Source organism: Filicampus tigris, chromosome 5 (assembly GCF_054856515.1).
Source record: "Filicampus tigris isolate MCC_2025a chromosome 5, RoL_Ftig_1.0, whole genome shotgun sequence".
NCBI lineage: Eukaryota > Metazoa > Chordata > Actinopteri > Syngnathiformes > Syngnathidae > Filicampus > Filicampus tigris.
The window spans coordinates 14,311,480-14,339,210 of NC_141221.1; the positions used below are offsets into that span (position 1 = coordinate 14,311,480).

Below are 27,731 nucleotides of genomic sequence, written 5' to 3' on the forward strand. Positions count from 1 at the left end.
GGTGTACCCAATGTGCCCCGTGGGGCAGACAAGAAGGGCACAAAAAAAAAAATAAATAAATAAATAAATTAAAAAAAAAAAAAAAAAAAAAAAAAAAAAGGGGGTCATGTACATACCTGAGTAGGGCGTGAGCACGTGTTTTTGCGGATGTGTGTTTACCATCAGGGATGCTCGGGCATTCCTCAGCGGGCATAAAAAGGAGGACATTGGGAGAGGTGGAGGAGGGGAAGGCTTTGAGGAGGCCTGGAAAAGGCTCTTTGTTTACCTCAGCTGGCTCTGCCCTCAATCAAGAAGGTTGGAGGAGATAATGAAGCAGAGGTCATTAAGAGGAGATGGCGGCCATTTAGCTTTTCAAAGTACACACGAGAGTTTCAGTTTGTTCAAAATGCACATTGCACATTAACTGATGTTTACGTTGTTGGCATTTATCTATTGGTTTTCGTCGACATGTGAATGGCTGCTGACCAGTCCAGGGTGTACCTCACCCCTTGCCCAAAGTCATTCAGGGTTGGCCTCCAGCCATCTCACCTGTCCGAAAAATATATATCTTTGCACTTACATGTACACTATGTCAGTTAGTGCATAAGAACATAGACCTTGTTCTCTCTAAGTCTGATTTCAAACAAAACTGTTGGATCACTTTTTTTGGATTTACAGTATATTGCAAGTATCATAAAAATGGTGGTACTAAGGTAAACTCAAAAAGAAACATAACTGCTTGGAATAACACTGGAAATTGAAGCGATACCATTTTGTGAGCCATGTTGACGTCTGTTACAAACCCAATTTGACTGTGATCCTGGTGGGATATAAGAGATCGTTCTAAAAGTCACATGAAAGGAATAACTTGAATAGACGAGGCATGCAAGGAGGTCATGAGGATGACGTTGCAGTTACATGATCTCAACCTAAATAAACATACGAGGAAAGGGAAGATACCAGAAACAACGTGGAGCAGTAATAAGGTCTGCCTGTCAAAATTATGATGTTAAAGTGGATACAAATGTCAACACACCCCTGTTCAAATGCTGGGTTTTTGTGATGATAATTTAAAAACTTTTCCATTTATGACTTAACTTGTATACTTGTTTTTTTCCCCATTCTCTTGAGTGGGAGTAAAAAAAACAAAAAACAACTGATAGCAGGGAATGTGTTGACAATTAATCACTTTCAAATTCATGTTCAGTGGGAGTCAGCACACACCTGCCATCAATTAAGCCCAATAAAGGCTTTGTGGCAAAATTGACTGCTATTCGGTGGTGTTCATAATTCCCTTGCTCTTGCCGAAAAAAAACCAGCCTCAAAACATGCTGCCAGCACCATGCTTCATATGGCCATGTTTTGGTGGTTAGCAGCGTTGCATTTGCACCAAACCCACTGAAAAAAATGGTTGAATTTACACAATTTTATTTTGTCAAGTGCTTACACAAAATAAAATCATCTGGGTCCAGATACATTTTTAAAGTTTATGTATAGTCTGTTTAAAAAAAACCTCTGGATTCAGATGATTTTATTTCCTGCAACCACTTGAGAAAATAAAATTGAGTAAATGACACACAGCATTGTTTTTCAGTGTATCTTTTTGTTGGGACCGACCCAGTTTTCCACATCCTTGAGAAATTTCAAGTGTGTTTTCTGCGAAATGTAATAACAAAACGACAAAAGAATCAAATCCACCACAAACAGGTTTGGTTTTCAATCAAGCTTTTAATGAAAAGATTGTAAAATAACAGTTTATTTTCCTCAATGCTGTACATTAAGACTGCAAGGTTATGAATGCTGAGGTCAGCTGTAGTACACTTTCTTTATGACACTTAAGAGTTTTTGCGAGCCCCTTGGCAATGCACGGCGGCGGCTCTGACCTGAATACGAGAGCTCTCTGACGAGTGAGTGGACATGGAGAGAGAGCCCAACCTGGGTGCTGCCAACAAAGCCGCGCAAGGGTCACAGGAAATCACCTTAAATACTGTTGTGTGCGTGTGAGCTAGCATCGGAAAGTCTAGTTTGCTTGAGGGGAAAGAGGAGTTGTGCGCATCTTTACATGGACAGCGTGTTTTGCAAGCGGGACAGCTTCTGATGCCTAATTATTCATCAGGAAATGCCCGACACGTACGATACAGAGCTTCTCGGTTCGCAGATCCCTATACATTATTGAGCACTTTTTGCCAAAGAAAACAAACCGAAGCTCGAGAAGCTACTCGACGGGTAGCTTCGCTAACAGCTTTTAGCAGCTTCTTGTGTCTTTCTGGCAACGGCTACAAACCGATGTGGATATCAAAATAAACCTTTGGATCGGTAACTCACTATTTTGGTTATAGATGGACGGAAAAATAACATGAGGTGTAATTGAGCATGAAAGCACATTTGTGTAAACACTGAATGAGGTATTTTGGTGTGGCGTCGATATGGGTAAATACTGAAATATAAAACGCAGCTGTGCGCTAGCTGCCGTTACAGCGGTGTTGAAGTTGAAAAGCAGTGGCTCGGGCATATGAGAGACAAAGCGAGGGAAAATAAAGCTAAAGACGAGGTTTAATGGCATCAGAGGCCATTTTCGATACTTTTAAGCCTGGCTTTGGTTTAGTCCACCGAGGTAAACTGCTGAAAGAGGAGGGCCACGCGATCTAAGCTAACAAAACGTGATCCGAAAATGTGAAAAGCTTTGGCCGCTTTCGCACTGCACAGTACCGGCTCACCGCAGAACCGAGGGAAACTGTAAACCACGCCACATTGGATGCATCTGCCGGAATGAGACGCTAACAAACGAAAATAACTGAGATTGATAGTGTTCTCTATTTTACATATAAGGAAATAAACCCAAACATATTTTTTTCAAGAATATATTCCCAGCTGGCCCACTAGTTGAAACACGGCATTCTGATTAATATTGCGTTTGTGGAATATGAGTTAAGCAGTAGAATTCACCCGTTTTTAGCCATCTCAGGTGGAGGCCATTTTGTCACTTCTGTCAACTGAAAATGACATCACAAATGCTCCGGGCTCAGATAACGACCAATCACGGCTCAGCTTTAGGAAACAGGTGAGCTGTGATCGGTCCTTACCTGAGCCCTGAGCAGTCGTGATCTCAAATTTTCAGTCGACAGAAGTGACAAAATGGCCGCCCCCAGAGATGGCTAAAAACGTGTGGATTAACTCTTATTCCACAAACGCAATATTTATCAGAATGCCTTGTATCAACTAGTGGGCTTGCATAGAACATATTCTTGAAAAACAATATGTTTGTGTTGACTTCCATTTTAAGGGGACACGTCTATCTTTCCAAAAAAAAAAAAAAACGGGACACTGTGGTTTAACACAGCAGGCGCAGCAACAGTGTGCATATCATGATCATTTTCAGCCGTGTATCCTCAAATAGTACAAAGGTGAACCTGCTCGACAAATGAGCAGGCGGCAGTGGGTTTAGACATTGACTCAACATGCTACCGCCCTCAGCTGACCAGGTACTACCAAAAAATAATAGCTGTGACAAGCCAAGTAAGTATCAAGTAATGGGAAAAACAGGCCTAACAGCCAAACTCCAGTTCCAGTTTCTTTACTTTGTATAAAATGTGTGTTCATTTTAAAGCTTTTGTAACACTGCATAAAGAAATGATCTTTCCACCAAACACGGGTAAGAGGTGAGGTACGACTAGAGTGAGGGAGACCGGATGAACCGTCGCTTTAGCGGGAACTGATACGAGAGCACCCCGGGCCGACCCCGAGCTTCTGAAAAACATACAAAGTGCACTTAGTAAAGCTATCTCACCCCATGGTTCTATAAGGGAAAAAAACAACCTCAAACATGGAACTAACAGTTAAAGATGTAGACGTGGAGAGTGGTTTAAGATAAGAAAATATCCCGACAATGAAGCGGAGAGTGAATGATGTGCATGCCGTTGCTTATATTTTGGTAGGTTCAATAAATGGCAGATGCAAGGCAACACCCAGGGAGAGCGAATTTAACTAAATAAAATAAAATATGCACCTCATGAGGCTTTCTGTGACAACATATGGGTTAAAAAAATAAAACACCCGCAGAGAATTACATGAAATAAAAACTTGATAGACATTCAGGTGTAAGTGAGAAATTGGATATTGACCATTTTCTTAAAAAAAAAAAAAAAAAAAAAAAAAAATCCAAGAAAACATCACAATGCAGTAAATGGCTGTTTTGTGTCACATTTTTGATTCTCAGCTTGAAATCCTCAAAAAAAAAAAAACAAGGGGGTCCTGCCTCCACCCCAGTCTCACACTTTGAGCAAATTCTTTGCAGAGGTGAGGGCAGGACCGCAAATAAATACATTCATCACTGACAATAGACATTTGATAAAAGAAGGAAAAAAAAAACAACAACACTGTCAATAAGTGTTTGCACCAACTTTGTAAGGAGGCTCAGCCAGCCAGAGGTTTGCGCTGCTTTGACCCACAGAACACGGGCAGCTTTATAAAAAACAAAACAAAAAAAACATTCACAGTTAAGACTAGCAGATCATTCGTGTGTACATGCAGTGGACAAAATCAAAAGCGACCAACAACCTGATGGGATTAAAAGAAAAAATTAAAAAGCGTGCGACCTCGCCCCCGGCCCCTCCCACAAGTGAGGAGCGCCAGGAGGCAGTCGTCAAGTGCATGTGGGCAAACACGGATATGCACCACACGCAGCTAAAGAGCCCCCACTAAACAATGCCTTTTGATAAACACATCAAGGATGCACTGACCACCCCCCAGACAGGCCAGAGGGCATGAGGGGAAGGGGGGGATTGGGGCACAGGGTCACCCCAAAAGCCAGCTGGCAGAGGGTGGGGTTAGTGCACCAAAAACCAAACACACCCCTCCCCCTCATTGAATATGCAGCAGTCCACCCACCCCATGCTTTTGTTTTGGCAGCAACCTCTGTGGAGCAGCAGCGAGAAGAAAAAGAAAAAAAAAAAAAAAACAATTTTAAAAACAAAACAAAAAAACCAAAAAAAAAAAACCTCTGACTGGCCGGGCCTCGGCTTGAGGTCTGTAAAAACTGTAAAAGTTTGTAAACAATGAGATAAATACATACGTTTCTTTTCTTTTTTTTTTCCGAGCCACACATGGTTCCATAGTCATTCAAATGTGCTTTGGTTTAAAAAATAGTTTGTGGATTTTGGGTATGAGCTTTTTTTTTTTCTTTTCTTAGTTCTTTTTGTACAACTTTGCAACTATTCACGAACATAGTGTGTTAACTAAAATGTAGACTTGCTTGAGCTGCCTCACCTTTTGTCAAGGCTCTTTGTGTTAGTTGTGATAGACCCCCCCCACCCCCACCCTTTATTTGTTATGTATGAAACTAGTGTTTTGCTTTCTTCCCCCATAATTAAAATACAGAGAAATTGATACAATACTATGTCTTACAAATGTAGCTGAGAGCCTGCATTCACAGATGCAGAACTATCCCTGAAGTATTTGTATAGTAGTAGTTCTAGTAGTAGCTCTAGTAGTAATAGTAGTATTAGTAGTAGTATGGTCACAGTTTGGAGTTTTTCTTCGCAATGTCCCACAAGCAAGCATTCAAACACAGCTACAAAGTCTTTTTTTTGCAGCAGCAGCAGCAATGGCTGGATATTTTGTAAGAAAAAAAAAAAAAAAACATCCTTTGCATGACAGACATCGAGCTGCACTCTATCAAGTGCTGACAGGTACAAGAAGGCAATGCACCTTGGACTCCATCTTACACCAGAGGATGGATGCATGTTTGTGGTTTACACGAAGGGGGGGCAGGGTGGGGGCGGGGTCATGTACCAACCGCGCAATTACTAGCCAACTAGTAATTGCCTAACGTCCAACATGACCAAGTCGTAACTGATGCGGGAATGCAGGATGCAGGTTGTAACTGTGGCTGCATCCCGGCATGATAAATTCACAGACCACGAGGGCAACAAAGAAACGGAAAAACAACAATAAAAAAAAAAACATAACAGATCAAGAAGACAGTTAACCATCAACAACAAAAAAGGAATGCCTATACCAAAAACTTGTAGTGAAGGTCCACAGTGTAAATGTTAAGAGTGGATACACTGGACAGGCTTTAGTGGCGATGAGTGGCGCCGACTACAACAAACGACGGCCCGATTTCAAGCATATGCTCGCTGATGAGGTAAAGCATCCGGGAGGTTGGAATAACTTAAAACCATTACGTGACACAGTTGAACACAAGCAGAGACAACAAGCAAAAAAAAAAAAAAAAAAAAAAAAAGGATCTTTGCAGGAGACCGGTGAGTAGCTGTCCAGTGCATCTCTGCGTCTCCCTTCTTGTTACAAGTTTTCACAAGTCTGGCTCAATAGAAACTAACAAGCAACTTGAACTTCACATTAAATTTCTGATTATAAGTCCGAGATTTTTTTTTTTTCGTCTTTTTTCTTTTCTTTTTTTTGGTCTGAACAGAACACGTCATCAAGTCCTGTTTTTAAGGTTAGGGAATATAAAGTGATAAGGACTCTGGACATAAAGACAACAATTTAAAAAAAAAATTAAAAAAAAAAAAAAAAAGGTGGTAAAGTTCACCGGCCCACCAATCAGCACAAGCTTTCCTTTGCAAGCCACCACAACCTTTCTCCGTCTCAAGAGTCATTGGCCAAAAACTCAATCTAAAGAGTGAATTTCTTGAAATGGACTTGCAATATAATTCATAAATTTGTATTATACAGGAACAAAAATAAAAGAAATCAAAAGTGAAATAATTTAGTATGCTATATCTCTTAAGTACATCATTTTCTTTTTTCTTTTTTTTTAAAGCTTTGGTTTGAACTTGTCTAGCATTAATGTTTGTTAGTTAGCTCTGTCCTCCACATTCACAAGATCTTTGGAACACACTACACCTAGACCAACTAACCATCATTACTTGCCTTCGCAAAGATGCTACAGTACATTTTGAGGCGACGCCACCCTGAGCGGGGCGCCCGGAAAGCTAACTGCTAACGGGAATATAAAAAGAGAGATCTATGGGCATTAAAAAGCTGTGTTGAGAGATGGGCGGGTTAAAGCATCAGGTGAAGATAATCTACACACTTTTTACAATTAATTACATAGGAACTTTCAACTAATCAACATATAGAGTTCGTAAGAGTAATCAGAGGTAGCGAGGTCACAAGCCCATATAAATAGACTTTTTTTTTTCAAGGGGAGGAAAGCTATACAGACAAAATAAACGTACCCACTGAACATATTGTTCAGTCTAAAACACCCTCTTATTACCCCCTTTAAAAACAAACCCTCCCAACCCAATCCCTCCCCATCCACAAGAAAAACCCAAGACCTTCCAGTTTAAACATTCACTGAAACATTATAAGTTCTTTAAGTAAAACAAGTACCTCAAGGGGGTCCTCTTTCCCAACCCGGTTTGGTTGCCTGGCGCACAAGAGGGGAAAAGAGTGAACGTCCTTTACTGTCAACAGCCACGAGAACTCTTGAAATTAAACCTTGACCCTACATCCCATCTGGATCCTTCTATCGGTTAAAGCATGGAGATGGTCCCGGACCCAGTCACCCCCCTCGTCTTAGATCAAGAAGCCCCGTCGCTTAAAATAAAAAGGCTTATAAAGCTGTCAGAGTTCAAAACACTCTCTTTGCTAAATTATTGCCAGTACTGGTTTCATTGGGTTCTTTGAATCTATTTGGTCAGAATAGCGCTGGAGAGCAGAAGGGACTCTTGAGTTACCGTTTAGTGGCCAACCGGCAAAAAGCTTTCAAAAGGTAGAGGAGTGGAAGCCTTTTGGGGGCGTGAGGTGACAAGGGCTGGACATGACATTGGTACCCACATTCACATTTATCGGCTTTGAAAGAGCACAAGTCACAGAGCTGTGACGCCACGGCTTTGTGACTTTGAGCTGAGAGAAAGACAGAGAGAGAAAGAGAGAGAGAGACAGAGAGAGACAGAGAGAAAAGAGTCAACTGTCCCTCGGGAACTCCTGAGAGGTGAGCGTATGTCACTTAAAACTGACGGTGACACAATCCTCAAACGCCGCCGTCGCCCAGTATGGCAACAACGCTCACTCAGCCGGGGAGCCGTAAACCGAGCGTAATAGAACTGCGTTGAGCGTGTACGTGTGCGTTTCTTTGTCGAGCGGGTGTTTGGTTCTGTTTTCTATTCCCAGAGTTCTTTGGCTTGATGCGTTTCTAGGAGGGCGAGGTGTGCATTCTCAGGTGACTGATGAGGTTGCGCTGTTGAGTGAACTTGCCGCCGCACAGCTGGCACTCGTACGGCTTCTCCCCGGAGTGCACGCGCATGTGCTCTGTCAGCCGGTACTGGCGGGTGAAGCGCATGCCGCACTCCTCGCAGGCGAAGGGCTTGAGGCCCAGGTGGCTGCGCATGTGGCGCGTCATGGTGCCCCTCTGGGTGAACATTTTGCCGCAGATGTTGCAAGGGAAGGGCCGGGTGAGCCAGTGGCTCTTCTCGTGTTGCCGCAACGTGGCCGGGTCCTTGTAGCTCTTATTGCAAACTGTGCACTTGAAGGGCCGGGCTTCGGAGCCAAAGTTGGAGGGCCCCACGGGGGTGGAGAGGTCCTCGGCCTCCTCCTCGTCTTCCTCTTTCACGTAGGCGCCCACTTCCTCTTTGATGTACAGCTCATCCTCGGTGTGCGTCTCCACGTGAGCATTGAGCTGCTCCGAGCTCGGGAAGCCTTTGCCGCAGGGGATGCACACGTAGAGGTTGTCTCCGAACGCTGGCTCAAAACCTTCCTGGCGGTACACGTAGTTGGCGTTCTGGTGCCCCCCGCCTGTTCCTCCTCCGCCCCCCGCGCTCTCTCCGTCACTCTGACCGCTCTCTTCGCTGTGGTCCTGGCCGTTTTCTCCTGCCTCTTCTTCGTCTTTGCACTTGGCGGTTTGGTCGGAGTTGAAGTTGCCGGCGCTGCCCCCGCCGGGTCGGCCGTCCTTTGGCCCCACTATCACCCCGTTAACCAGAGGCCTGTCGTGGTCTTCGGACTTCAACCCCGACGCCTCCTTCTTGGGCCATTCGTTCTTGCGCCCACCCTGCCGATACTTCTTCTGGGGCGGCGCTCCGTCGTGCTGGGCGTTCTCGGCTTTCGAAGCGCAGTTCAGCTCGGCGGGGTCCGAGCTGCAAATGTCTGCACTGGGGAGGGTGGTCGAAGAGTCGTCCAGCGAGGCACTGTTGGTTGTGGATACTGAGGCAGATTGAGGGGATTCTTGGGAGTTGCTGTGGGGGCTCAGGGCGTCTGTGACTGCGCCTGCCGAGGGAGGGCTCTTTTTGGTCAGGTCCAGCCCGAGGTCGGGCTCACCCGCACTCCCCCCGCTGCTGAGGTTACCGTTACTGCTTCCGTTTGCCCCGCTGCCATTCCTCCCCGAGCTGCCGATATACATTTCGTCATCAGAGAGCTTGTCCCGAAGGCCTTCATCTGGCTGTGGCTGGTCGGCGTCTGAAGGGGTGGGATGATAGTGGTTGTTGGACCCAGCGGGCGTGGAAGAGGAAAGGCGCTGGTTATTGAGGCGTAAGCGGCTAAGTGGACCAGGAGTGGAAGGTTTACCGGGCAGGGGTTTCCCACCAGTGCGCTTGAGCTTCTTTCTGCACAGGGCAGCGAGGTCGTGGAGCTGGAGGTAGCTGGCCGCGGTTAAGAGGGCACTGAAATTCTGCTCACTCCCCTGGTCCGATGAGGAGAGCAGCTTACCGGTGTAGATGAAGTCCAGAACTTGCCTGAACACAGAGGGGTTGACCATCTCCGTGTCGAGGTTAATGAGGTTATCGTGGAGGACCAACGACTTGAAGTAGATGCTGCTCGCCGCCAGGATGTTCTTGTGGGCCCGGAAGAGCGCATTCTCCACCACGATGATGACATCACACAGGAAGCCCTTGGCTCTCTGTTGGTTGAGTTGCAGCAGCAGTTGTTTGGCATGATTTGGCAGTTCCATTTCCACCTTCCGTCTTTCCTTCCGTCTCGCTCGCTCTCTTCCTACACCAACGCCACCTAAAGCTGAAAAGACCGAGAACGAAAGGTGATGAGTTTGAGGTTTCGGGTAGCCGCACCACCCAAGACAACGGAAAAAGTACTCGAAGGTTTCTCGATGAAGAGCAGACCGATCGTGCGCAATGTTAAATTTTGCCATTCGAATTCACATTCAAGAACCTTCCAGAGGTTTACGAAAGTGAAACCCTGGATTCACGCTTCTTTTCTTGGCTCGTACCCCACCCCTCCGTGAAATTGCCTTTTGTGCAGTCCAACAAACAGTAACGGCAATCAAACCTCCTGGAGGTGAAAACGGAGCGAGTGCCTTTGAACCAACAATAAACCGCAGCGTGTGATTGCCGTTCCTGTGAGTACATCCCTATAAGCTTTAAGCTCTCACAGGGACGTTGGCCAAATGTGCCACATAATCACATGTCAGCTTAGAAACAGGAAACCCTCTCCCCCTCTCATCTTGCATTTAAAACAAATTGCAACCCCGCATAGATCAAATTCGGATTGGACATTTTGCCACTGTTCCGGCACAAAGGCCAAACGGGTGGTGGACAAGAAAGGATAAAGTAACTACTTTCCTAAAAGGTGCCTCCTCTAGGCTTCATTTCCCTCCCTCGGCAGAGATAACTCTGGTTTCAGTGGCATGCCCTCCTTGGAAACTAGTCTCGCCCTACTCTCCATTAGGTCATGGTAATGTCAGCTCTGCCCCATTGTCTGGGGGTGGGGGTCGGTGGCATGGCAGGGCCGGGGGGGAGGCATTAGGTGACACTTGAGCAGGTAAAACTACACAGGAGCGGGGGCAATGAAGAGGGTTGAGGGTGTGGTTCAAAGACAAGGACAGCAAGCACCACCCGATGCTCCAGAGAGACCCGCCCTACCTTGGAGAATTAGGACAACTTAGTCGCTTTTAACCTGCAAAACAGCCATGATATAGTTTCGAGTGTATGGCTGAATACAAATTTAAATGTACAAAATATAATAAAAAACAAACAGGAAACATGGTGCCATGTGTATCTAACACATTGTACCAGTCTTACTACTTTTATTTCCCCTTTTAAATGAATCCTTCATCGGCGACAGGAAAACACTTGACGGCAATTGACATTTACTTGTCACTGAGATGGCTAAAAACGGGTGGATTTTGCTGCTCAACTCATATTTCATATTAATCATATTACTGTGTTTCAACTAGTGGGCCTGCATAGAACATATTTTTTCAAGAATATGTTCTATGCAGGTTGGGTTGACTTCCACTTTAAGTGAAATGTGTGGCAAGACTGTTGGAAAAACATGCAGTTGGATGTTAAATGTCAGTAATAAGTCGTTACTTGGGTAACAATCGATCGATTCATCAGCTGGGCGATTTAATCGGATGATATAAGCTCTGTTAAAATTGGCTGGGTTTTTTTTAGTTTTTTTTTTAGAAGAAATGACATTCAAACATTCATCTGCCCCAAAATTTAACTGAAAATAAAATGGAAAAAAAAAAAAAAAGGTTGATTTTTGCATATTTTTCTCTGTTGTAAAGTTAAACACTAAAAGGACAACGTTTTTTTAAAACAGTCAAATGTTCTGCCTGTAATTCATATATTTATTGTTGTAAGTGTGAAGGGACAAAAATCATTTATTTTATTCATCACAGATTTTTTAGATTATCGGTTGATTAAATCAATCATCGGAATTTTATTCTGCCAAATTGGAATCTGCATTTAAAAAAAAAAAATCCATATTGGTCCGGCCCTAGTTACTACTCTAAAAATTGTTATATTTGAGTGAAACGTATGCCATGTTCAAGAAAAGGACATGATTTTGACCACTACTTTGAACCTTTATTTATTTATTTTTCCCCAGCACAATTGCAAGATATAATGGCATTGTCAAGTATCAGTGCTTGGTATGAGCGAGTACTCTAAGTACTTGGTATGAACAAAAAAAAAGGTAGCGGCGAATCCCAAATAAAAATGAAAGTTGTTAGCTACATATGAGCAGAGTTGAGCAAAGTCATGCCATGCAGTAGACACATCAGCTTTTGGTGAAGTAATCGTTTCTGCACTGACTCACCGTTAACATTTTTTCTTAAGCTCTGGGAAGTCTGTTTATATGGACGCACATCATTAATGCCCCTCAGAACACTGTGTACTGCATTACAAGAGATTATGCAGTGCTGCTTACCTTATTCAGCGTAAACTGTACATGAGGATGTTAGCCATGTCAGTGCAGTGCCAACCCAAGTGATTTAATGATGTTTCTCAACTGCCAAGAAAATGCAAGAAGCCACAGTTCTCTGTGAACACCCCCCCCCCCCCCCCCCCAAAAAAAACAACCAAAAAAACCCCAACAAACAGTACATCTTGAATGCTTTCTTGTTTGGGTCAGTTGTATACCGTGGAAGTGCATTAGGGCACATTCACAAAAACGATCTAGTATATACGTAAAAGGGAGAACTTTTGTCTAAAAAACAACATTGTGACAGCTATCCTCATACATTCATCACGTGCCACAGTGCAGTTCACTTTTCACGGTCTCACTGGATCGTGGAGCTTTCAAATGTCTCAAACATGGATGGACTGCATGGATTTCATAAGCAACACACTATTTTACAAGCAAGCAAGTAAGTAAATAAGTGTAAAAAAAAAAAAATCACAGGAGGGAGGCAACCGATAAAACAGCGACCGATCGCCACCAAAATGCAAATGCACATTACTACTCTTGTCCACTTCAACCTGTGAAAGTATAAAAGTGTTCTGCACAATAGTTTGGATTTATTGACATAAAACGTGATCTCACATGATCAACTCCACAAAATCAAAAATACCACAGCTATCGCTTTTCCACTTACACAGGCGGAAGCGGACAAGAGCATGAATGCGCACACGAACCCCGACTGGTTATATTTCCGACATTTAGCGACGCTAAACTCGTGTCAACTCTCAGGAGGCAGACGGCGACTGGCAGCGGGCAAGCAATCAGGCAAGCATGGATCTTTATTCCCCTCAATTCCTCTCCGGCAAACAGTAGGATAAAGGCGCGGTTAACAGCAAAAACTAGCTTCAGGCCGTTAAAACAACATTAGCTCCTTACTGTCCGCCCAGCCTGAGTCTTCATGTCGAGGTGTTGCCTCCCAAGTAGTCGCGTGCATTGTCCGGCATCGCTTGCTTTTTTTTTTTTTTAAGCAAAGATGCAGTGTGCGCTCATCCCAGCATAAATCTATGTATCTCTGTTCACTTCCACATTCTCATATAAATCAGCCACGGAGAGGTTTATCCTTTTGATATGTTGTCCACATACATTTTGGTGCCAATTGATCACCGTTTTTGGACATTATAAGCAATGAAAGTACAATGGAGTGTTTGTAATCAATCCCTCCAGTGAGTCCGACCGAACATGGATAGAACGGTAGGGGGCGCGGACATTTTCCTCATTAAAAAGAGGCGTTATTCATGGAGTCACTTATTTCCTAATTTCTCCCAAATTTATTGATCAAATAGAAAAATGACAACTCTTTTCATTTTCCTGATCAAAAAATAGATAACATGAACCAGCCCTTTATGGGGCTCTTCACCTGGCAATAACACAATGTATTCCAATCCTGGTCAAACACAACACACAAAAGCTCCGTTAGCCAGGATTGGAACAAAATTCCACTATAGCAGGAATTGTTAACTGGAGGTGTCTGGCTTTGTTAGAACAGTTGGTCTGGCTGATAGAAAATCAGCTGAAGAAATTATACGGCAGGTCCAGGCTTGACTCCTCTGCTTTGACACTTGGACCTTGTCTACACGTAGCCGGGGTTTTTTTTAACAACCATATACCCCCACCGCCTGCGTTGGAATATACATTAAAAAAAACGCATCCACACGAAACCGCGGAAGTGCGTTTTCAAACGTCATGCCAAGCCTCTGGGCTGCAGTAGTTTGCCAAATACTGTCCATTCAGAAGGAAGGTCCGTCCTTTGACGTCACTTCTACGAAACCAAAAACACGGCGCCAAACTCGTTCGGGAGAACCGACAAGAGGTCAGAATTGCTTTTAAACTTTTCAATGAGAAGCAGTGGTTGGTTGCGGACAAATAAGTAAGCAAAAAGCGCATCGAGAACGGCTATAACAAACGCAGCCCCGAGAGAATCAGTGTTGACTCGCATGAAAACACAAGTCGCGCAATGACGTCAAAGCATTGTTATTGCACGGTGACGACGTAAATCTCCGGGTGTAACCGTCCACAGCAAAACGCGGATCGGGGATATCTGGGGATATCCGCAAATCTCCACTGCGGCCAGAGTTTTGCATTTTCACTGAAAAAGGACGTGTGGATGACCGTAGGCATATATCCGTCGTTTTCAAAAACCCCGGCTACGTGTAGACAGGGCCTTGGACTCATGGTCTTCATCCCCCTCCCCCATCTCTCGGCTGCTTCTCTATCTCTCATCAAACCTCCACGGATCTCCCAGCAGGAATGCACACGTAGCACGGGAAGAGTCCAAACTCCCCAGCATGTGCTGTATCATAACGAGCCAATGGTGAAAATACAGTATAACCCTGTTAAATCGTCTAATGCGCTGCTACCTGGAAGTGCGCCGGCCGGCAATGACCTCTACGGGCGATAATGGAGGACAGAAAGACCTGTTTCCATGATGCCAACCAGAATGCCGCATAGCACTCGAGCATCTTGCTTACACCTCTGCGGACATCGTGGGGTGAGGGCATTCAGAGGCTTTTCCACCAAACAGACATAAAAGGGGGCTAGGACCAGCATACAGAAGGCAGCCCAGGAAGGGGGAGAAAAAAAAACCTCCCCCACCCCCCCTCATTTTCTCATCTCTCGGTCTCGCCCCAACCCCATCACCCACATGGCTACCGGCTCCCCCCGGCCCCTCCGGTGCTGTACTGTGCTCTGCCGGCTGGATTCCAGGGAGCTGCTAATGGATTACGGCTGATCTATATGCAGCAAGGGTGGGACACGTGTAGGCCTAGCTCCTCTTCCTTTGGTGATGCCCAACAGGCTTAATAATACCACAGGGGGTGGGGGGTTGCCAATAGACCTGCACCATCATTACTGCTCCATCTGCGAATTGGGTAGCTTTTTTTTTCCCCCTCTTTCTTGATGTAGCATAAACTCCAGGATGGCTCAAACAGTGACCGAAACGTTGTACTTCGATTAATAACCACAATTGGGTACGCTTGCATAATTGGTAGTGGGTTTCCAGCAGGGTTAATTCCTGCATTTTCTAATCCCTCTGCTAAAAGGCATGATGTGTCCTGGCAGAGAAGCTGAGAGATGTCAAGATAGCTGGGCAGGAGGGCCTAAAGGAATTATTGACCCCTAAGAAACAAGACGTGCTCTGACCTAACACAGCCCCACATACCAAGTGAAGCCAGCTCGGGGGGGGGCGTTTGTGTGTGGGGGGGTGTATAGGCTTTGAGTGGTAGATGTTGCCCTTCAAGCCGCAGCCAGAGGATCAGTTTACCTTGCCTGCAGTTTTGACCTTTTCAAAAACAGGCCGTGACTTAATGATAGAGGGGCAGTCTCACTCTAAAAACTCTTACGCACCCCGCTGCTTAGCCTCAACCTTGACTTCGTTCGGCTATCTACTCTTAGGTTGACAAGGGTGTGTGCCCAGACTTGACAGACATGATCAGGGGGGGAAAAAATAGATCAGGTATCGGGGAGGGGGAAAAAAAAAAAAAGACACACATAGCAGCAAATGCAAGTAAATTACCGCTCAATTATAACTGGTTACACCAGGGTGTTGGGTGATCAGGTTTTACTTCATTTAGTCCATATACATAAGGATCAAAGCAAAAAAAGAAACAATTCATTTTTGAAAGGTTTCACATACAGCCGCCATTACCAAAATGATTTTTTTGGGGAGTTTTGTTTTATCTTTGTCTGTAAATCATAATGGATTTGCCTTGTTTATGTATGTTGCCATACAAATACACCTGCTTTGTGTTTAAATGAAAACAGTATTCCCGTTATTTAACAAAGAAAAAAAAAAAGTTCCACTTTTCATCTGAAAAATGTCAAGCTCCAAAACATCCAGATAACTACAAAGGTGTCATCCATTTCTAGTTAGAAACAGTATCACGTAAAAGAGCCTTTACAAGTTCATTTTATTCCCCCCCCCCCAAGGATTAAAAGTAGAGAACTGCAGCAAACTTCATACGGTGAAGGTGACTGAGGGAGCAGTGGGCTGTGGCACTAATCTCCAGAACAGAGAACCGGGAGCCTGGCGAAAGGGCAGAGGTGAGGCAAAGTCCTGTGGCGCAATAACAAAACACACCCTACCACTGCGAAAGGTCGTCTGCTTACATCCAACAGAACAGGCGACGAGCCTGAATTGAAGCAACGCGCTCATCTTTACAGTGGACTGAGCCGTCGCTTCTTTTAGCGGCAAACGGTGACTGGAAAGGTGCACAGGTGATAAGGTAAGAGCTGTGCGGTGGAAGACAAAAAGGGAAAAACAGCCCATCGCCGCACACATGTAGAGGGCTCACACACAAACACACAGTCATGAAGACAGTGCACTCGCAGCACATGCACACACCCAGAGCGTATTGCTGGTGGGCAGAGCACGTAGGGGGAAGGGTTAGGGGGATGGTACAAAGCCAGTTTGAAATACAAACAGTGAGAAACCACCTCCGAGCCGTTTCAACATGGCCGACAGCGGGCTGCGCGGGTGAGGCTGATCCAAGGTGGACTGCCGCAGCAATTAGCAGGGTTTCAATTCTCTGGCTCGCTCCCTCGTGAGTGAAAGGAAAGCTCACAATAAGGAGATTAAAGACAGCAGCTGAGCTTTGCCCATTTTCGAACAGCCGCTCGCTTGGGTTCCCCTTACACCTGAGGAGTATGTGCTGCGTCAGGCAGAAATCCGCACACCTCCAACGATTGGTTTACCAAGATTCTCTTTTAAGCCCACAGCATCCCTGATGTATAATCATTGCAGTTGAGGCAGAAGTGGAGTGCAATAATTAATGGGTTAATGGTCAGCAATCAGAGGGGGTATAAAATGGATTTTTTTTTTTTTGGCCGCATTTACACCATGCATCAGCATGGCACCACTTGGAAGGGTGTACCGTGTTGTAGGGCCGAACTATTTTAGGAAAGACATCATTTTGATTATTTTATGCAGTATTCGCTGTGTACAGTCAGCAACATTTGTAAACGCGACAGAAAATTACATAATCAAAACGATCAAAGCTATTACTTTAAAGTGAAAGTCAACTCCCAAAATTTCTTTGCAATAATTTGTTCTTTGCACCTTCACTAGTCTAAACAAGGCATTCTGATTAATAGTGTGTTTGTGGAATATGAGTTAAGCAACAAAATCCACCCGTTTTTAGCCATCTGAGGGGGCGGCCATTTTGTCACTTCTGTCGACTGATCATCACAGTTGCTCAGGGCTCAGGTAACGACCAATCACGGCTCACCCGTTTTCTGAAGCTGAGCCATGATTGGTGTGTGGTGGTGTTGCAGTTTCACTCCAAGTTGGGGGGCGTCGCTACCTGGTACTGACGAGGACGGATTTTCCTCTGCCTTTTATGGCCAATTCCGGACGGTTATGCATTAGGTGGTATGTGGAAGTTAATTGACAAACCGGAATGGCGGCAGGCAGTAAAATCAAGATGAGTACTTTATTTTGTCTTTGTTCTGTTCCGTTTTAATCAGCAAAGTTGCTGCCAAGTTAAAAGACACTGGGTTCGGCACTGTTGGGAAAGAATCTGTTCCGGTACATACATGCACATTTACAGTTCAAAATCGTTTTGTAAATGCAGTAAATATCAAATTTTTCAACATGGGTGCGGCTTATATATGTTTATTTATTTATTTATTTATTTATTAAATAGAGTGGATGCTGTTTGCATAAAGGTGCGTCTTAAGGCCCTGATAGCCCAAACCGACGTCGGCGGTCGTGAAGCGTCGTGGCGTCAATGCGCCTCTGATTGGTGTAGTGGCCACCGTCGTAGTGTCGTAACTCGTCTAAGCGTTTTGGGGGCGGTTACGCATGTAGAATCGGCGTCGCCACTCGTGACTTTTGGTCACTCTGATTGGCTGTTAGCTAGCAAATCAGCGCTCGGCGCACGAACGGGAAGTGACAAATGCGGATAAACAGTGGGCACGCCTCCGCTGCCTTAATCTTCTTCTTAAGTACAAAAGCGAGGGTTGACAATGTCAGTATTTCACATTATTGTGTCAAGAACGTGATGATTTACTTCGCGTGGGAGTTCATCGTGAGCGAAGAATATAGCTGAATGCGTTATTTACGTTTTTATAATCCGCCCCCCGGCCAACAGCTTTCCGGTTGGATTTTTCTAAATACGGTAATTTGAAAAGGAATTGTGCTTCCACAGAGAACACTGGATAAAATCCAATTGGATTTCTTTCAAAAATAACGATGCCTACACTGGACTCAGTAAAACACCCGATTCACAGCATCTATGGGAAAACTTAACACCGATTTGATTCCGATAGTAATCTGCGGGAGAAATGATGTAATCTGACTGTTGGCTATAAACGCCAATGTGGATTGAGGCGATACGACCCCCAGCGGTGCATGGCTGAAGAGGGAAATGCATGCATTACAGTATCTCCACTGTGGGTAGGGTCAAAACCTTCCAATTAACACTCATTTGATGTGTCAGGCAGTTCATCCGTGTTGCAGACAAACAGGTCCTGCCCAGGGTGCAACGGAATGAAAAGAGCCCCGTCCATTTCATCACAGGAGGGGGGCCAATGGCCGCTGCGTGCCCCATATGTGCCAGTGTTGTGTAGCCAGAGAAGAAAAGGGAATGCTCCATCTTACACATGGCTCATCTACACGTCTATTCAGCCTTAGACACACCAGGGAATATGTACACATGATTTAAAACAAGTTTGTTCACATCTACAGTAGATAAAGGTTGGCGATGCATTTCTGCATATGTACTTTGCAAATGGCGGGAAATCTAAAGTCAACAAATCAATGATGCTGAACAGCTAATCAATTCATTTATTCTTAAAGGGCTCTAGACATACAGTTGAGTTTACCGATATGAAGTCAACTTACCAATGGCTGAAAGTACACGTTTGTCAATTTTGGTGCGCATTTATGCACACTAACTCACTCACACACAAGTAGAGTCCTAGTTCCAATTGATGCGATCCAATTTGTGTTGCCACTGGCCAGCATTCATATGGTGCATTTAAAAAATAAATAAATAAAAAAAAATGTTTTTAAAAAGGCTTTACAGACATAGGAAGGCTTCAAAAGTGACAGAAGGCATGTGATTATTTTTGCTGGTCATAGGCATGCGCATTAAACTCCCAAGTGCACTGCAACGCTGGAGGACACAGGACTTAATTCATGAACCAAAAATGCTTCTATCCTGGTTTTATGACTCGGAGGCATGATGGTTATGAAATATGTTGTCGGATCGGGGGATTTTTGGGGAGTGCAGTGTCCGACCAGATACTAATTAACATATAGAGAGAGCGAGCTGGACAGAAAGAAAGGAGGGAGGGAGTCATGTCACTCTGCCTGCACCGACGACACGGGATATTCCATACATACGGACTGCAGAGCACGATCTGCGGGTGATCCGTTTTTGTGATCGGCATTGATCAACATATGTCGATCACGCACTTTTCAACAGAAATTGGCCGATTGCGATCGGTGGCTCATCAATCGGAGCACAACTAAAAATAAATCAAATTTAATGCACAGACAGTGTTTAAAGTACAATTTTTACAAGTTAACCACTGGCAATATTAATACAATAGAGTAATAGAAAGATTATTGGTAGTCTAAGAGTTGTCCTGATTAAATCAAGTGATCAGAAATTGGGGCCGTTCACATAATTCAATGGGTGAAAAAGGTTTTTTTATACTTTTCTTCCATTTTGAAGGTCACAAAATAATCTTGAAGTAACAAGATTTATAACCAAATAATGCAACGTTTTGAGTTTGTGTGGTGGAGTGAAAAAGTGAAAAAGAAAAGCACATACACATGACTGCGGGGATTCCACAAAAATGCTTGGTGTTTATTCAAGCTGCAACCTATAAAGCCCGATTGTAGAGCAGCCATTTGTTCAGACATTAACAAAAAAAAAGGAAACAACAAGTCCAGGACCCCTCGTGTTACGGTGCGAGGTGATTTACCAAAAAAAGGAGGAGTGCGTTAGCGACCAAAACAGAGTCGTTGCCCAGTGGCGTCGCTACGAGGCTACACACGGAAAGAGAGCAACATTACGCAAATGACCGTTACAACTATAGTTGGCCTGCAGTAACTAGTAGAACAAGGAAATGTGAAGCAGGCAACTCTGGGAGAGGCAAAAGGTCTGCAGTTTGGGGGTATTTTGATTTTGGAACGTGATGACAGTGGAGCAGCGATTTATGATTGTAAATTGAGCGGGTTTTTTTTTCTTTGATGTACACGCCTGCCAACAGAGCAAGCGAGCAGACAAAAGCAGTGTTACTTGTCTGCCAACTTTGTCATTGTATTCAGTGCCTTCTCATTTCAGCAATTACTTTAATGAATGAATAAATAGCGCCAACGGCAACTGTGCTCCTCATGTTAGCAACAATCTTACTGCCTGCACAGTGGCGGGAAGAGAGGAATTTGTCCTGGTAATAATTTGGGATCCTACTGGCGAATGGCTAATAGTGGTTTATGCTCATAATGTCAGCATATTTTGAAAATGCAGGGAAAGAATATGTACACTGCAGACATGTTTTTTGTGAATGTTAATTAAATAGTGATTTATCATTAATGTGCGTAGATAAGTAATTTTAATAATCTTTTAACAGTTCCGTTTTTTCCTCAATTACAACGACATATACCAGGGCTACACAATGGCATCTTATTCTAACAATACCATTTCCTGTTTTATAAAAAAGACATTAAAGCCGAAGTCAACCCAAACATATTTTTTTCAAGAATATGTTCCCAGCAGGCCCACTAGTTGAAACATGGCATTCTGATTAATTTTGCGTTTGTGGAATATGAGTTAAGCAGCCCCCCGCCCCCTCTCCTTATATAAGTTAATCCACTCGTTTTTAGCCATCTCTGGGTGCGGCCATTTTGTCTTCTGTCGACTGAAAATGACATCACAACTGCTCACGCCGACCAATCATGGCTCCGATTCAGAAAACAGGTTAGCCGTGATTGGTCGTTGAGAGCAGTTGTGATGTCATTTTCAGCCGACAGAAGACAAAATGGCCGCCCCCACAAATGGCTAAAAACGAGTGCATTTTGCTGCTTAACTTATATTTCACAAACGCAAAATTCATCAGAATGCCATGTTTCAACTAGTGGGCCTGCTGGGAACATATTCTTGAAAAAAATATGTTTATATTATATTTGCCCACCTCTGACTTGCAGTATGGGACCCTGTCATCAGCTAGCTTACTTAGCAGAGTTCTCCGGGGCAGTGGTCCAGTGCCTAATCTTTTTTTGCACCACGTAGCGCTTTCGCAACAGACCGTAGAAGCCGCGGCATGACACAGAGATAACCGTCTCGCCACTGCCTCGCGTTAGGCCACTGCGGCCACCGTTGCAAATGTAGCCGTTTGCGGGGAGCAAGCCTAGTCAAGCCAGTTGCCACAACGGTTGTTCATTGGTTACTATGCAATGTGCCGCAAAGGTCAAATTGAACATTAAAGCTAAACAAGTAATACTGGAAAAGCACATCAATGCCTTACTTGGCTTTTATTTTGAAGTTGGCCCTCGGAACCAATTGTGAAGGCTGGCTTGACTTCGAATGGAGACTTGCCTGACTGAATGACCTGCAATATACTACTAATCGTCGCTGTCCTGTGAACAACACTTATGTCCAATTTTGGAAACATTTTTAAATTTGACGTTAATGCGATGTCTGTAACGTGGAAACACCATTCATGTAAAAGTAAGAAAATTGAAAAAAATGGAGATTAGTGTTTTTCCCAGGATAGTGACGATATGCTGTACTATACCACTACTACTTTACTGCACGGTGACAGACTTGAACTGAAGCGCAGCGTTCAATTTCTAGTATTCATGCATGCTGCTTAAGTGCACCCCTGTTTAAACCCATAGAAAATGATATCGTGTTAAATCACATTTAACTCATTCACTGCCAAAGACAAATTTACTTGTCTTTTCACAGTCCAAAACTCACAAGTTTGGGCATTAAATAGACTTCACACGACCAGAATTTTGGAGCTGATCATAGAGTTAAAAAAAACAAAAAAAAAGATAACCGATCCGATCAGAAGATGGACCAATCTATCCAATCTATTTACACAACTCAACTGTTATTTACAGTCCATAATTCACCTATAATTGACACCCACTGAAATGCACTGGGAAAAATTATCCATCCATCCATTATCTATACCGCTTATCCTCACAAGCCCATCCCAGCAGTCTTCAGGCAGGAGGCGGGGGACACCCTGAATCGGTTGCCAGCCAATCGCAGCTGCGAAAAACTAATGACAATTAAACCTTAAGAAGTCTCCCCAAAACTCTGATAAACATTCAATATACGAAAAATGAGTGTGAGTGGGAGTTCGGGGGGGTTAGTGGGGGACCTGACACTCACAAAAAAAATTACAAATACTGACAAAAAAAAAATGATGGCAGCATAGAATATCCCTGCAGTGAATGAGATTGTGTTTGCTGTAATGTCTTATTTTACGGATCCGATCAATGATCATTGATCGATCGGCAAATTATGGCATTACAACCAATCACCGATTTTGCATGAAAAGAAGTCTAGCACTTAGGACTCAAGCTAGACAATATGTCCTTATCTACAGTTTTCACTAAAAAAATAATAAATAAAAATAAATCTGGTATTGTTCAATCTAGCTTCATTCGGTTATACCAAAAAAAGATCAGAAGTAAATCATGCCTGGCAGCAGCACATCATGTAGCCTCTCTTTGTGTGAGGAAGTAAAGCAATCAACTAGTCAGTGAACATATGATTAGTATGATAACGTGACTCTGTTCTTGGAAGAATGAACTTTGTTGGTAGATAAAGTTGGCCAGACCCCCCACCTCCCCAAAAAGCAGCACACCCACATGACCTGAAGCTACATAACTGCTTCTTTTTTTTTTTTTTTTTTTTTAAAGGAACACAGATACCACCTCCAAATCCACCTTTTAAACACAGCATAAGATGCTGGCTATCAGAAACGCATTCCAAAGACCGACTGACTTTTTCTTCAAGATAACAACAACAACAACAACCCTGCCCCAGGGTGCTCTGGACACTGAACGAATCAAATTGTCCTCCAACAGGCGGTGCAGGACACGCATATCTATGGAAGCAAGGGCCCACCAGCCTTTAAGTCTTTGAACGCATGTCAGCAGAACATACAGCCTAAGTAACCTTCTTAATGCACTGTGCTGCCTACACACGCCACTGTAAGCCATGATCAGAATGTACACAGGGCACTGTGTGTGTTTGTGTGTGTGTGTTAAGAGGAGGGTAGCTGATCATGAGGCACACACAGGCCTCAAATTAACCTCCGGGCCCCACTTTGTAGTCCATAGTGATCAGTTAAGCTTGTCACACTGATCAGTTGACTCGTCTTGGGCAGACGCAATAGCCCAAATCGACACTGAAAGTACGTCTGCTGACAATTTAACAGCTGCACCGTACAGATGTTTGGCCACGGTTGTAAAATGACAGGTTTCCAAAAGAAAAAAAGAAAAAAAAAGCCATAGAAAGCACAGCTGCAAGTTTTTTTTTTTTTTTTTATATATATAAATCAAATCTTTTTTTTTTCATGTCCACCCTCACTATGGTTTCGGTGCCAGATCGATTTAAGCATCTCAAAGGAGGAAGAGTCCGATTAAATGTAGCGCAGGCATTATGCGTCCAATCAGCACCTGCAGGTATGCTGATTGGTTTTAGTGAGGTGCCATCTTTGCAAATAAAAAGGGACAGAAACAAACGTGTGCCCTGTTAATGTTACAGCATAACTAAATGCTGGAGGCAAAGTGAGAAGTCCACCCTCCCCAGCAGCTTGACAAGCCCGCTCTAATTAAGATCATATACGCAAAATGTATTCCATTCTTTCGCCTTGTCACGCCTTGAACAGCTCAATAAAACAAGTTGCTCTCCCTGTTTTCGCCTGGCCTATGGAGCAGACTACACTTGTGAAGGGGTGAAGTCGCTGCTGCAACTATGAAACACTTTTAGAATCAATCATTCTACCGTACAATCCCGTTGATTGAGTAATCGGATAAAACTGGATTTTGTTTTTGTCGACAACATGTACATGTGAGGTGCATGGTGTCCACATGGGGTCGCCATTCTCATTTTGCAGACTGTACCTGTGACTTTGATTGTGTACGGCTTTAGGTCAGGCCTGGCATGGCATGGCTGTTCACTGGATAAAAGTTAGCCAGTCTGCATGTTGAGTGAGTGCCTGTTGGTGCGTAATTTAATTCTGCCTCGCAGTACACAAATTGCACTTTACCTTCTTTTTGAAGTGTAACATGATCACAAACCTTACTTTTGGGTGCGAAAGACTACAATGTCATTTGTCCGTTTGGAAATGTTCCCTGCAAACATTTCGCTTTGTGCTTTTTTTGTATGCAGGTTATGCAATTAATCTCTACAGAAGTAAGATGGAGAGTCACAACAAATAGCTAAAAGCTACATGCAGTGATAATACAATCATTGTCTCAGTGCTTGAATTACTAATCTGTAAATTAGAAGAAAAAAAAATCTAGATGTGCTTCCTAATAACTGGTATCTTTATGTCTTTGTAGATTCTCAGTTATTCAGGTGATGGTAATCTGAATTGAGTTAATGGCCACTTATTTGTTGTATTTATAGTGTTTTATCTTGTGTTCTCAAAACGTTAAAATTATTTGGGCAATGATTTGACTAACGATAAGTTTAGTACACTCATTTAATGCATAAAACAACACACAACTGTATAGGGTTGGCTTGAAATATAATGATGGTTCGATCCTAGTTACCGGTCACTAAAAATTCCACACAAACATGGTTCATTGGTTTAAAGTCACAGCAATCTTGGGCCCTCAGGTGTGATCAAGCTGTATATGCAATAGCATGTGGCGTAATGCTAGGCAGCTGAAACTGGAAACCACACTTTTCAGAGACGTTACAAACCAGCTCTAAACAAGTTGGCTACACAAAAACAAGAGCCAGTCAAGGGAACCTACATTACTGACATTCCTATGCCTTATTATCTCCATGCCCCTTGGTACTTTTAGCAATAATCACCTGAGAATCCAAGCTGCCTTCTCACCTGAGAGGGAAAAGGTTCAACGAATGAGCTGTTTGGGGTTTGAATTAGATATAGATCTACTAGCACCGCTGTTTGGGGAGCAAAACAAAGATGGGCGATGAGAATCTTGCATCCGCTGTTGTCCACACACTGCTGCGTGAGTCTAATTGCCAGTCGCTGCTACTAAATCGCTATAATTGGCCCTACGCTGCACAAAAGGTGGATTAACCTGATAATAAACAATGCACGTTGCGCCATACATTCAGTATCGACTGCTCCAACTCGCTTACCATTATGGTAATTGCGTCAGTTGCGTTGAATCCGCACAATTGCTCCTATTTCGTCATCAAGAGGGAGAATGACAGGAGCCGATGAGCAGATTGTAAGCGTAAATGTTTAATGTAGACAATGTTGTAAGCGTATTGTGTGTTCAATAGCAATAAAATAAAATGCATCGTTTTGCCAGCCTGGTGATGATTGGGTCCAAACTGGCCCGGAGGGGGGCATTGCTTGGAAACCCACCGTGCCAAAATAAACCGCAGCATTTCAACGCCATTTTTGTTCCATTTTTAACCGTTTTATTTTAAATTATTGTAAGGGAGACCGTGAATGGTTAGATCTATGTTTTGGCATTAAGAGAGCTTGCAGCAAAAAGCCAGAATCGGCACCAGCGTAGTCCCCCCTTTTTTTGTTGGCACACCGTGGAAAAAACGCCAGAGCAACACTATAAACCCAGCAAAGGCAAGAACCCCCCCGCAAAAGCAGCCGTTTCACAAGCACGACGACACACATTAAGACGGAAAAGAGTCGTTTCAAATTACCTTCTTACATCGGTAGGGTGGTTCTCAAGCGATCTTTACCATCCTCTTGCTCATCTCACTGCCTTCGGGACGCCATATTGCAAGCTTATGACGTTACGCTTCCTCACCCCTGACCCACATTTGAATAGGAACCAGCCCGGAGTGCAGCAGCACAGAGGAATACAGCTCAGCCCACTGTGGGAGGGTTCGGAGTTAGAACGCCAGGCCGCCCCTCCCCGCACCCTTACTGCCAGCGTTACCTGCGAAGACGGGAGGCGGATGTTCACTCCAAAAAGTCGTTTTAAAAGACACAAATGCTTGCTGCTGAGCCCAATGTGACCAAAAATGCCAATTAGAATACTGAGGTAAAATGGAAGTATTGCCGGCGTTTTCTTCTTCGTCTTGTTTAATTGGCCTATGCTGTAATGCACATGTAATTTACACGAAGAACGAACGCGGAAATGCTACTTTTAATTATTCCAATCTAACAAATAAACCAATGTTCTGATCCTTCAACATTAGACCCAGTCTCTTGGCACAGTCATTTGTACCTTGATATCAACGTTTATAAATAAAATGAGACTAAACGTACAGAATAAGCATTTTCTGTCATTTCACTTTCTAGGTGATACTGTGCGACCTCCTAGGTCAGACGAGTGAGAGCTAAATCAAGCAGAATTGTATGGGGGGTCAGAAAGTGGGCACCAGATGTGCGGAAGCAGGGTTATTTATTTGGCTCCTCCTCTTAGCACAGAAGGCCCCCAGTTCGCCTCAAACAAACTCTTGCGAAGAACACGCATTTCAAGTGTATCGTGGCTGGTCTTTAATGGGGAAACGTGGTTAAAATTGTCACGCGTGTGGAACATACATGAGAGGTGTTGAAATTCAATAACCATTACAAAGAATGAAGTTACTCCGTGCAGGCGTCTTCGTGGATGGCGTTGTGCCAAAGCACTCTACTGACACCGGTTGGCCGCTGAGGAAACGACAACTGCTGAGGCCAACTAAAATGCAGTACCTGAAGAAGTTGAATTTTCTCGCTTTACAGCATTGTTTCCACACTTTGATTGAGACTTTGATCTCACGGCACACCAACAAACAAAAATGATGAATAAATGATCGAATGATTTCATCTCAATTAACTTGCAAATTGACCCTGTGTGAAATCTGGGCCTGTTTTATTGAACACAAAGTTGATACACTCGCAGCAAGCCCTGATTTATTCTGTTTTATGAATGTCAGATTTATTGTTCTGCCATATAACGGAAGAGTAATTCATTATTCAGCCTGATATTTGTAATGAATAAATAACGATTGGTTGTGTGTCGTCCGCTGGCCTCTCAACGAAATAAGTGCCACATTATTGGTACCAAATTAATTCTTTAAGTGAGAGTTCTTGCTGCTATCTTGTGGTTTGTATGGTCTGCTGCACTCGTGACTCTCTTTGCCAATCCTTGCTCTCTCTCTCTCTCTCTCTCTCTCTATCTCTCGCTCTCTCTCTCCCTCTCTCGCCCCCCCCTATATACTGTACATATGTTTGCCACAGTTTTTAACAACACATGACCTTCCTGACGCAATACAGTCACTGTGGCAAAAAGGATCAAGCTAAAAACATAAAGACTCTTGCTAAGGGATGCTGCCGCTCCCTGACCAGGAATTGAACTCCAATTCCGTGTCTGAAGTCAGCAGTGCAACCCACTGAGACTGAAGGGAAAAACCTCCAGAAACAAACAAGAAGTGTGAAAGAGGCCGCAGTGAAGGCCTAGAAAAGCA

At 43.8% G+C, this 27,731-nt stretch overlaps 1 protein-coding gene across 3 annotated transcripts; it reads right to left on the minus strand.

Annotated features, from left to right (window-relative positions):
- Positions 1 to 1,687: 1,687 nt before the first annotated feature.
- On the minus strand, positions 1,688 to 26,127 carry hic2 (hypermethylated in cancer 2). 3 transcript variants are annotated; one of them, XM_086031853.1, is made up of 3 exons: positions 25,980 to 26,127; positions 9,508 to 9,951; positions 1,688 to 9,399 (listed from the first exon to the last, which is right to left on the minus strand). In XM_086031853.1, exons 2-3 carry the CDS (start codon positions 9,887 to 9,889, stop codon positions 8,144 to 8,146), a joined length of 1,638 nt encoding a protein of 545 aa, XP_085887979.1. In that variant the 5' UTR covers positions 9,890 to 9,951; positions 25,980 to 26,127; the 3' UTR covers positions 1,688 to 8,143. The 3 variants fall into 3 exon arrangements, with proteins under 3 accessions (XP_085887979.1, XP_085887977.1, XP_085887978.1); XM_086031851.1 differs by having other exon boundaries at positions 1,688 to 9,951; XM_086031852.1 differs by having other exon boundaries at positions 1,688 to 9,951; positions 25,988 to 26,087.
- Positions 26,128 to 27,731: the final 1,604 nt, after the last annotated feature.

What these genes read in the sequence shown, in the direction of transcription:
- hic2 (XM_086031851.1), bottom strand. Translation starts at nt 9,889, where the DNA reads ATGGAACTGCCAAATCATGCCAAACAACTGCTGCTGCAACTCAACCAA.